Source organism: Coenobita brevimanus, chromosome 62 (genome assembly GCF_032717465.1).
Source record: "Coenobita brevimanus isolate Jiangsu-jjx chromosome 62, ASM3271746v2, whole genome shotgun sequence".
In the NCBI taxonomy this organism is placed as follows: Eukaryota; Metazoa; Arthropoda; class Malacostraca; order Decapoda; family Coenobitidae; genus Coenobita; species Coenobita brevimanus.
Window position 1 is genome coordinate 2958277 of NC_137015.1, and position 12220 is coordinate 2970496.

A 12220-nucleotide genomic window follows, 5' to 3' on the forward strand; every position below is an offset into this window, starting at 1 on the left:
TTGTTGATGTGCAGTGTGTAACATTGCTCAATTACGTAAACAACTGCACAATCTGCATAGTATTTGATCTGTAACGTTGCCATTTACACAGTACAACACATGATTTGGTCATCTGTTGCATCCAACATGCTTTATGTTGATATTGTTAGATACCGACAGTTACGTAAGAATGTTTGGTAAGTTATATTGATGAAAAGCGGATGGTGAGAAGGGGGCATAAACCATCCTCTTCCATCATTATTTTTGTAGTCTATGGTAATTTTTAACTGTCAAATGGAAAGTTGCCATGACCAAACTTAGGAAGTCTTGACAGCATCTTCCAAACGGGAATAGGTGGATTGATAAATTTTGGGGTATTTACCAAACAGGCGTGACGATTCCACCTATATTATAACAGACACGCTAAAGGTGAAAATTATTGGTACATAAGCAAACTGATAGTTCACCTTTCCATTGTGACTGCAAGAAGTGGTTGGAAACCTACAGAATATACCGTACCTGTTCTGGGGTCTTTAAGGAAGCGGACAGGTCTCCCGCGGCATTGTTTATCAATGATCTCTCCAACTGGCCACGTTGTTTACCAAGCATCGCTCCGACTAGATGCATTAGTGTATCCCGTGTCAAGGAAATGGGATACTTAATGATTTAACCAGACCTAATTTAATCTTACCCAACCTCAGTTGCGTTTGACAGCCAGCTTTCAAATAAAAAAATGCGTACCGGTATTGGGAATGTTAAATACGGCCTGCTACTGGCATTCCGGGGGAATATTTACGCATTCTAAGTCCTCATTAATAGCTTTCAGAGGTAAGTTTATAAAAATCCCCAGTAGCTGTGGTAATCCAGGAATAATAACAAGTATCTGTGAAAGACTCATTTCAATAGAAAATATTGAAAGACTGCACCCATTTGGTAAAGGATTAATATATATAATTTTTGCTGTTAATGATAGTGTCTGAGCCTCAAGGGAATGTTTCTCCTTTGTTGTTTCAGAATATTGTCATGCTAGACAAAATTTGAGCTAACACAGCAGTTTATTAAAGTAGGATGCATTTCACTAAGCCCCCCCCCCTTTTTTTTTTTTTTTTTTTTTTTTTGTAAATACTTTATTACCGTACCTTTTTCCAGTTGGTGAATCTCACATTTGTACCTGTACTGTAGCCACCAACTTGTGTTATCTGTGGGATATGCTTGCAAATGAATGTTAAACATAGTTTATTTCACTTTTTTTTTTTTTTTACACAGGAAGGTGTGGACACTTGCCAGAATGAGAGAGAGGGAGGGAAGGCTAATAGGGAGGGGATTATGGAACATACCAGTTGTTTTAATTTTAGTCACATCACCCTCCAGAACCAGTGGGATTTGACTGTCTTGTTACATAAATGCATCTTAAAGGCCAAGTGGGGAATGGTTCATTTACTGAGAGGGGATGGGGGGGGAAAGGGTAGGAGGAGGAGGAGGAGGGGTAGAGGTAGAGAAGATCAGTAATTTTTAAGTCACATCAGAACCCTTGGGATTCAGCTGTCTTCTCACATAATATCTATAGCCTCTAGTAGCAGATGTGACTGATATCTATACAGTACGGTACTTAGTTCACTTCAGCATGGTCTAGATTTGCTGTATCTCTAGCTTTATTCCAAAACTTAGCAAAAGATGAACACCAGAATAAGGGGCTAGTTGTGGAAGTGTTGTTGTAAGGATGCAGTGCTGTAGAATTGTTATACTGTACAGTATTTTGTCTTTGAGCTGTGGGAGAATTGCTATGAAATGAAAGATGGTCAGGTTAAGGTGAATAAAGTTTAAAAATTGCAGACCTTTGAGGTGGGTGCTTACTTAATTATAGGACCTATTCAGATTTCGTCTTTGTTAGCTTAATTTATAGAGAATAAAAGTTAGTTCAGTGTGAGATCTATGGTATCAACTGTCAGAAGAAAATCCTGATATTCCGTTATTTAATCCAGTGATGGCTTTTATATATATATATATATATATATATATATATATATAATAAATTACCACCAGGTGATTTACTCAGCTTCAAAGAGATGTTTTGAAGTAGGGGGCTAGATATACTGGCAGCTTTCATTAATCCCTTCAGTAATAGACCCACACTCAAAGTTTAATAAAGTCTTCTGGTAAAAACAAGAATAGGCTAGTAAAATGAATGATCTTGCTCCATTACACTTGCTCATCTCTTGTGTGTATATCCTGTGCACAAGACCACCTCATTAATGTTGCAGTCAGTGTACCTTGTTGCACCAGTCAGCCTATCACTTCACCATACTGTACTGATCCATTTCATTGCATTAAATCACTTCTGACGCCTTAACCTATGTTCCAGGCTGATTCTTTGTAAGGTACTGTAGTTCACCTCCCCAGAGTCATTGCTTTATAACCATTGACAATTGTACTTCATATAAGTCTTGCAGCTTGGCCTGTGCAGACCTTCTATGTGCCTCGTATGATGCCTGCAGCTCGATAAGGGTTAATGTTTCAGTCTGCCTCTCGCTCAGTTACAGTAACTACTTAGTCTCACCCCATTACAGGGTACTTGGAAATAGACCCTCATGTTCTCATGACATGGATCTCCTTTCACTTTCACCAGTTCATTTTGCACTAGTCAGCTTACTGTACCATTTTACATCATCTGGCCAAAGAGAGCACACATAGCACTGTAATTTATATGGATAGTTTGGTAAATGACTGGAGTGTGCTTTTAGTAGGGTTATGAAAGATGCTAATGTTAGATGGAGTTTTGATGAGTTATTAGGCAGTAATATTCTGTAATAATGTCCTTTGTTACAGTTATAGAATTGGAGGCCCAGCAAATTGTTAAGGTGGGAGCATCAAGTTTAACATTTGTGTTGGCGAGTGAGTCCTGAGACTATGTCCAGTGTGCGATGGGGAGCTCGATCCCTGCGGAGACTTCTTTCTCTTAGGAACACAAACACACTTAACAGACATGGTGAGTATATAAGCCTTTTATGTAGTAAAGGACATTTTACCAGTAAACAGTTCAGTATACTCTACTGGGTAGTTTAGAACACTTTTTACTGACCTCATTGATATAGTTTAGATCTCCTGTGCAGTGATTTTTTTTTTCTCTCTCTCTCTCTCTCCCTGGTCACCAGCTGCTAATAAATGAAGTAGTAAGGAAAAAACTAAACATTTTTATATACAGTAATCCCTCGATTATCCGATGTAATAGAGCCAAAGGCATTTCCAGGTAATGGCTCTGTTCGGATAGTGGACTTCTCTCTTGGCCCCCCTTCATACATAACCTAACCTTGAAAGCCAGTGTAAAAGTCCACTACGGTACATCGTACAACACTTGTTCCTGATGTTTAACACTACTTTATCTGGTCAAGCAGACCTGTAAACCATAGCCAACCGGTTACCACAATCAAGCAGACCCATCAGCCACAGACAAACAATCACCACTGCAGGGCTATAGCCTGCAGTGACCATAATTTCCACCCAGATGCAAGCATTTTGTCCGGTTAAAATGGGAAAATGTACAAATAACGGTTTTGAACACCCAGATCACAGCATCCAGATAATGGATTATCTGGATAGTTGCCGTCCGGATAATAGAGGGATTACTTCTAATGCTAATTACCCAGTAATCAGCTGGTAATAGGTATCTTTTCAAGATTATTTTAGGTTGGAGCATTTTTTGTTGTGTAAGTTTCTAACCGGAACTTTTACTGGATACCTGTTTCATTTCATTTTCTATGGTTCCAACATGCTTGCATGCGTCAGCCTTGGTCACCTGATGGCAGTTCTCCATGCGGCTCGATCTCTGGTAGCTTCCCTGTTCAGTCCCTTATCCCTGAGGTCACACTCAATGACCTCGTCCCAGGTCTTTTTCAATCTACCTCTCACAACCCTACCCCTAACATTAACACTTCTCACTTTCTGCACCCAGTTATCATCCCTCATCCTCTCCACATGCCCAAACCACCTCAGTCTATCTCTCCTCAACACCAATACACCCCAGTCCCTTCCTGCCTCTCAGCTCTTCTAACATAAACCTAGCCCCCCAGGCCTCACTCAGGGACGCACTGCACAGCCACCTAATCATTGCCATTTCTGTACGTTTGAGCCTGTGAATATCCTCTACCTTTACTGACCAGGTCTCACTGCCATACAGTATTACACGCCCAGCATACGCTGCATACAAAGATCCCTTAGCACGGAGGGAGAGCCTTCTCAGTGTCAGGAGAGGCAATAGCTCCTTGAACTTCTTTCAACCACTCCTCACTCTAGCCACAGAGGTAGCTCCAGCCCCACCTCCTGCACGTAACATGTCTCCCAAATAAAAAAAATCTTCCACACACTGAAGAGACTCACCAGTAAGTCCAGTCCTTTCATCATCATCATCTAATGCTGTGTTGCCCCATTAGGAGCATAGGAGCCCAGGGCTAGGCAAGTTGGTCCTGACATTTAAGATGAGAGTGACCAGCCTCACACATCCCTGAGTGTTATTAAATGAGCAGTAAACTCCAACCACCTCATTGATGTAAGCCTACATAGGCTCACTCCGGCTGGAGCACCTTAATTACTGTACTCACTAAACCACCAGGTGCCATAGTTTGGGTATGTGGTTACCACCCAGTGTAGTAAATGGTTTCCTGGTGTACAAGAAACCATGTGACTTGTCACTCAGTGTATAGTCACCCTCAGACAGAAGGAGTAGGAAGGAAAGACAAAAGAGAAAGGATGGAAAGAAGGAAGGAAGAGAGGAAAGGTCAGTCACCCGAAAGCAGCAGTACATTGAGTGAATGGATGGCGAGTGCACCCACCTGCCACATGTTTGCAATCTCCACATGCTGTCCCCAACACACTGCACACATGACATAAGTGTTATCTCACAGTCTACCTCTCATACCACTACATCTCTTATGCACCCACTTATCACAAACACTGCACAAGATGGAATTACTTCCCACACTCTGTATTTGCTTTTATTACCTTCACAATGTTCCCTCTATGTTCCCTGCATGTCAGCAAGTGGATTGGTGGAGGGTTAGTGCCCCTCCCTGTAAAATAAACTTAGACAAATGTCCACCTCTTATGGGATTATGGTGTCTGGATTTAGATATATAGACTCTCACAATTGCTTTCTTTCTTCTTAGCTTTGCCAGTTGGAAGATAATAGTAATGCACACAGTCCATGAGGGAAGTTTGAAAATAGCTCCAGTATCACATTTTACATGCAGCTAAAACTAAAGATTGTGAAAGCCTTTCAAAACTGCTGTATAGTTTAGCAACAGAACTTTAATGGCCATTTTTAAGTAATCTGTAGTTTACTTGGACATACTAGCAGTCTTTGTCCCTGTGCCTTTAACCCCTAGCCTATACAGTATATTGTGTCCAAACTTCTTAGAGTGAACAAATTGTGAAACTGCTCCTTTTTGTTCAGTTTTTCATTAAAAGAACAACTTTTTGCTGACTTGCAGCCTTTGGTGGTTCTTTGCATTACAGAAAAGAAGTAAGTTTGAGTTAGTTTTGATTTTGGTCACCAGAAATGGTAATAACTTACTCGGCTCATGATTAATGTATGGTATCTTTAACCCGTGGATTGTGAGCCACAGTTCAGGCTGGGAAGCGCCGTGGTTGCAAGCCACAGCTCAGGCTGTGCTAACCTTCCAGTGGCCGTGCATCACTGCTCACTACTCCACCCCTAAAACTTACACATGGCACTACGCAAAGACAGAGAGAGAGAGAGAGAGTTTTTTTTTATTATTTTTTACCAGATGATTCCATGGATGTTTGTCTTCAAGTTTATAATAAAAATAATTAAAAAAAAATATATATATATCACTACTCCACCCATACGCAAACTTACACATGGTGCCACGCAAAGACGGAGAGAGAGAGAGAGAGAGAGTTTTTTTTTTTTTTTTTTTTTTTTTTACCAGATGATGCCCTGGATGTTTATTTATCTTCAAGTTTATAATAAACAAGCTAATTTTTTTTTTATTTTTTGCACATCACAGGGTGGGATTAAAAAAAAAGATAATTGTGCAATCCACGGTTTAATTGTTAGAGTTGCAGATACTGTAGCTTACTTATGGGAGAAGCAGCACTTGCAGTGCATTAACATTTATAAATCTTGATTACCACTAGGTTACTGATTTCTTTGTTGATGAAGCACTACAGATTAGCCCAAGGACATCACTACAAGGTGAAAAATATCGTATGACAGTAGCACCTAGTGGATAAACACTTCATGCTGAAACCACAAAGTGAGATTGTACATAACCATTTCTGACCAGTGATATGTTTCACAAGCTGAATGTAATAATCTGCCATGCCTGGATATAGTAGAGAAGACATCCTTGGGTTAAAAGGAATTAACCTTATTACAGTACAGTAAACTCTCACTTGTCCAGTGTAATTCACCCAAACCCTACACCGAATAACGTGAAACACCGGATATTCCACAGTACCCCCCATCAGCTCAATATTTGGTGCCGAGTCAGATATTGTGTTACTGTCCATCTCTGCCCTCTATCCTGAAAATTTTCCCATGAGTAAAAGGTGAAAGTGAAGCATAAAATACAGTACAATAAAGTAATGATACAATACAGTAATACAGTGCCAGTTGGCTACTGTTTATGAGCTGGTTGATACACTTTGATGCCGGGTATGGCATAGAACCGCTGGTTATGTCCCATTTCGGCGCCTGATATTGTGTTGGGCTGGATATTGCGATGACAGGTAATTGAGAGTTTACTGTATCAGGTGTAATATTCAAATCTTACATACTAGAAACTGAAATATATAAGTACAGTATCTGAATAGGAAAGCAGTTAAAGTACATGGTTATTTGATATTCTACATGTACAGTACAGCCTCACTATAATGGACTAATTGGGGCCCAAGCCATTCCGAAAAAAATGAAAGTCTGATAAAAACAACATCTAGACTTGCCCCTGCTAACCCGGACTTTTTCCAATATATCAGACATTAGTCTAGATCGCACCAACATTTTTTCACTACCATTGCAGTACTGTACTTTATTATACATTCACTACAATAATCAAATGGTACAGTATACATAATAATACAGTACTGTACACCTATAAACATGTCTTTTATTTACCTTATTGTGGTGAACATAGCTGAGTGGTCAGGCAGTCTGGACCACTTCTGGCTTTTATCAGACCTTTTCTGATATATAAGAATTTAGTCTGGTTGGCTCCTTGAGTCTGATTGAATTCCGGTATGTTGCAGTCCGTTATATTGAGGTTTTACTGTATTATTGACCAGTAATACAGTGCTGGTTGGTTACCATTTATGAGCTAGTTGATACACCTCAAAGCCTGATATTGCAAAGAACAGCCAGTTATGTCTCGTTTCGGCTCTGGATATTGTGTTGGGCTGGATATTGCAACGACAGATAATTGAGAGGTTACTGTATTAGGTATAATGTTCAAATCCTACATACTAGAAACTGAAATATATAAGTATCTGTATGGGAAAACAGTTAAAGTACATGGTAATTTGATATTCTATATATATTATTGAATCTGACAGCCATGAAGTTTTATAATGTTTGGCATTTATTGCAGGTGTGGTGTGTATGGGTGTAGGTTTGGAGGAACAGCGTTCAAATCAGTGGTCTGTCTTGTTATTAAGGCCAGTGGCAACAGCACAGCCTCTCCTCCAGTCCTCCTCTACTGGTCCTCCTTCTGATGGCAATGGCAGTGGTGGAGATGACAAGGATAAAGAAACAAAGGCGCACAATGATAAAAACCAGATGTGTTGCCCCAAGTGCGGCAACCCCTGCACCAAATTGGATATTTTTGTTTGTGCGTATAATTGTGCTTGATATTTGAGGCAGCTACAGCCAGAAAGGGCAAAGCATCACAAAAGGAAATGTAGGAAGCTGCATTTTGAAGTTTGTCAAAATATACATAACCATAATTTGGGAACTGGTTAGGATATTTAAGTGCTTGAAGTACAGTAGTATGTTGAAGCTTAGAGTGTACTGGCTCATTTCTCTGACAGCATTGAAAATCACCCCACTGTTTGTTTGCTGCAAAATTATGAACACAGCAGAAACTCTTTTTTTGCAGTAGTAGAACGTGGAATGTGAGAGGAGTGAATGATGAAGTGAAAGAGAGAGAGATTGTCCAGGTGCTTGAGGATGCAAAAGTGGATATATGTGGATTGACTGAAACTAAATGGAAAGGTGAAAGGATGAGAGAATGGGAATACGGTGTAGGTATATGTGCGGGAGTCAGTGAGAATGAGAGGGCAAGAGAGGGAGTATGTCTGATGATAAGCAAGAAGTGGAAGGAGAATATAAGAGAGTATGGAACAGTGGGTGCAAGGATTGTATGGGTGAGGATGAAAGTAGGTATACAAGCATGGGCGATTGTATGTGTGTATGCTCCAACAGAGGATCGAGTGGCAAGAGTGAAAGATGAGTTTTGGGCGAAAGTAGAAGCATGTATGGACAAGTTTGAGAGGAGCGAGAGAGTGCTGTTGATTGGAGACATGAATGGCAAAGTCGGGAATGTACGAGTGGATGGAGTGGTTGGTCAGTGGGGTGTGCCAGCGGAAGTAGATGGGAATGGTAGTGCTTTGGTGGACATCTGTGCTGGTAAAGGGGTTGGCAATAGCCAACACCTACTTTCGTCATAAGATGATCCACCGGTATACATGGAGAGTAATAAGGAGGATGGATGGTGAACTTGTTGAACGAAAGGCAATGATAGACTACGTGTGTGTGGATGAGCGAATGAGAAGACAAGTGTTGGATGCAAGGGTGTGGAGAGGGTGGGGGAATGGAGTCTCGGACCATCACTTAGTGATGGCCAAGATAGAGCTGCAAAGAAGTGGTTGAGGAGGCGAAGGGGAAGACAGGAGGAAGCAGCTCCTGTGAGAAGAGTGGAGAAATTGCAAAATAGTGAGAAGAGGACAGAGTATAAGAGCATAGTGGAAGAAAGATTGGGAAGGTATGAGCTAGAGCAGATGGAAGGGGTGGAAGACGTATGTAAGATATTCACGGAAGAGATAAGCGCAGCGTGTGAGGTGGTTTGTGGAGTGAGGAGGAGATGCAAGGGTGTGCAAGGGACAGCATGGTGGAATGATGAGGCGATACGAGCTGTGGAACAAAAGAAGAAGGCATATGGTGAATGGTTGGCGAGTAGAGGTAGGGGAGAAGATGAGAGAGAGAAGAGAGGTATATGTGAGCAGGAGAAGGAGGTTAAGAGACTGGTGAAGGAGAGTAAGAAGAAAGTGGATGAAGAGTTTGGGAGGAATCTGAGTGTGAAATGGAGGGAGAGTAAGAAATTGTTTTGGAAGGAGGTAAAGAAAGTAAGGCAGTGTGAAAGGGGAAATAGTAGGGGAGTGAAAGATAGGAATAATAGATTGTTGGTGGAGAAGAGAGAGAAATTGAGGAGATGGAAGGAGCACTTTGAGGATTTGTTGAAGGTAGAGAGTGAGAGCAGTGTGAGTATAAGTGGTTGGGGAATGGCTGGGAGAAGAAGAGATGAGAGGAGGGAGGAAGAGATCAGTAGGTCGGAAGTAGTGGAAGCGATGAAGAAGATTAAGCTGGGAAAGGCCCCAGGAATTGATGGAGTGTGTGGTGAAATGCTTAGGTATGGGGGTGAGATTGTTGTGGAGTGGATATGGAAGTTGTGTAGATTGGCTTGGGAAGAGGGAAGGGTTCCAGAGGACTGGAAATCAGGTATAATTGTTCCTCTGTACAAAGGAAAAGGGGAGAGAAGAAGTATGTGGTAACCATAGGGGTATTTGCCTTCTTAGTGTGACTGGTAAAATATATGGTAGAATACTCATTGACAGGGTGAGGCATATGACAGAGGAGCTAGTTGGAGAAGAACAAGGGGGATTTAGGAAGGGAAAAGGGTGTGTAGATCAGATATTTGTTCTAAGATGTTTAGTGGAGAAGTATCTAGAGAAGGGAAGGAAAGTGTACGCTGCCTTCATGGACTTGGAGAAAGCTTATGACAGAATAGATAGGAAAGGTATGTGGAAGGTATTAAGAATATATGGAGTGGAGGGGAAATTGTTGAGTGCTGTGAAGAGTATGTACGAGGGAGCTAGGGCTACGGTGCGAGTGGATGGAGAGCTGAGTGAGTTCTCTGATCTCAATGTGGGACTGAAACAGGGGTGTGTAATGTCTCCATGGCTGTTTAATATATATATGGATGGGGTCGTAAAGGAGGTACAAGGTAGGGCAGTGGATGTCGGGTGGCCCTAATGAATGAGGGTGAGATTTGGAAGCTTCCGGTGTTGCTGTTTGCTGATGATACAGTATTGTTGAGTGAAGATGAATGGGAGTTGCAAGGTTTGGTGAATGAATTTGGGACAGTGTGTAGGAGGAGGAAGCTGAAAGTTAATGTAAACAAAAGTAAAGTTATGGTGTTTGAGAGGAATGAAGTCACAGAGTGTGCAGTGAGGTTGGATGGTGAGGATATGGAGAATGTGAGTGCATTCAAGTACTTGGGTAGTGTGATGAGTAAGGATGGAACTTTGGGGGATGAAGTACGTGAAGGGTACAGCAGGGAAGAAAGGTTGTTGGTACACTGAAAGCAGTGATGAGAAATAGGGAGGTGAGTATGGAAGTTAAGAAGTCACTGCATGATCGTATTGTGATCCCTACCCTGACGATATGGAGACGAGGCGTGGACCTTGCAAGAGGGGAACAAGTCAAGAGTGAGAGCAGTGGAAATGAGTTACTTGAGAGGAGCATGTGGAGTGACATGGAGGGACAGGTTGACGAATGAAGAAGTGAAGGAACGTTGTGGGGTAGATGTGGATGTGGTTGAAAAGATTAGGAGAAATACACTGAGGTGGTTTGGACATGTGGAGAGGATGGAGAATGAAAGACTGACTAAGAGGGTGTATGTAGGTGAGGTGGAGGGAGGGAGAGGGAGGGGTAGACCGAGGATGAGGTGGAGGGATGGAGTTGAGAGGTATATGAGGGAGGGGGGGGTGAGTTGGGGGGAGGGGAGTCAAATGGTGGGTGACAGAGTGACTTGGAGGCGTTTTGTCTGCGGCCACCCTTTGCGGGATTAGGGCGTCGGGCTATAGATAGATAGATAGATAGAACTGTACCAGAGGTAGTAAGTACTTGACATAAAGCTAATTGTATTGTCATTACTGGATAAATGCTAATTGTCATTAATGGAGAAATGGTTCCCCACTTTACAGTAATGTGTTTGTCTTTTAGTCCAGTATTTGCTTCTAACAAAAACCAGTTAAAATTTTTAGGCTTCGGGGCATTCATTGTTACACTAATTTATGGGTTTCAAAAATTGTACAGAAAAGATTAACTGACACTTGCCACAGAAAATGTTGTTGTTACTGAACTCTGTTCATATTTTATGATAAAAAATAAGACATTGTGCTCATAGTCAGTACTGTATGGAGAAAATGAATATCCTGTATATAGGATGATGAAATAAATGTATGTAAGTCTGAAGCTGCGGTCGTGTGGTAGGCCAAAAAGAATAGGGTTGTGTTTGGTAAATCAGCCTGGGGGAAAGGTATGGAAGTTCATTAAACTTGATAATTGACAAGGAATCAGAATGATTGGATGAAGTATGTATGGAGAAGCAGATGTGAAGGATTTAGCATCCCATTATAACTTGGGCAGGGTTCATACCAGACATTTGTTAGAGTGGATGGTAATCATGTACTGTAACCCATACAAGTGGCCCCTATGGATGCAGACAGATGTGTGCATGACCTTCTGTAGGATGCATTGATGCAGAACTCATGGCTGAGCAAGCAAGCAGTTGATGTGGATGCAGCCTTGGCAGTCAATGGCATGAATTAGATAAGAGGTGTATGTGAAGTGCCTCTGCTAAAGAAAATAAGAAGTATGCAGTAATATGTTGCAATCAGGATTCGAAAAGTTTAAATGTGTGACCAATGTCACTGGGCATTTTGCTGATAATTATTCCACTTGTATTCATTCTCTTGTTGCTGGATCCTACCTCACCCCATTTTTAGGTGGGAATAACATTAATTTTGATGATGCTTGCTCTAGAAAGTTGATGAGCTTTGTATTGCATAATAAAATATGAACCCAAAGAAAAGGCCACTGCAATTGTGGACCATACAGTGATTTGAGACCTGGATTGCTTTTCTCACAGGGGTCTGTTGCCTACCACCCTCACCACCAGCCCACATTCTGTAATGTATGGGTAATAGTGTTGCATAATTGACAATTCTG

The 12220-nt window shown here is 41.4% G+C and overlaps 1 protein-coding gene across 1 annotated transcript in view; it reads left to right on the forward strand.

Annotated features, from left to right (window-relative positions):
* The window catches only part of ClpX (Caseinolytic protease chaperone subunit), a 32261-nt gene that overhangs the window by 187 nt on the left and 19854 nt on the right, over window positions 1–12220 (forward strand). The window contains exons 2-3 of the mRNA XM_080275692.1: window positions 2806–2965; window positions 7581–7820. Coding sequence (XP_080131818.1) covers window positions 2887–2965; window positions 7581–7820 — 319 coding nt within the window. The 5' untranslated portion in view covers window positions 2806–2886. The remainder of the gene's footprint in view (window positions 1–2805; window positions 2966–7580; window positions 7821–12220) is intronic.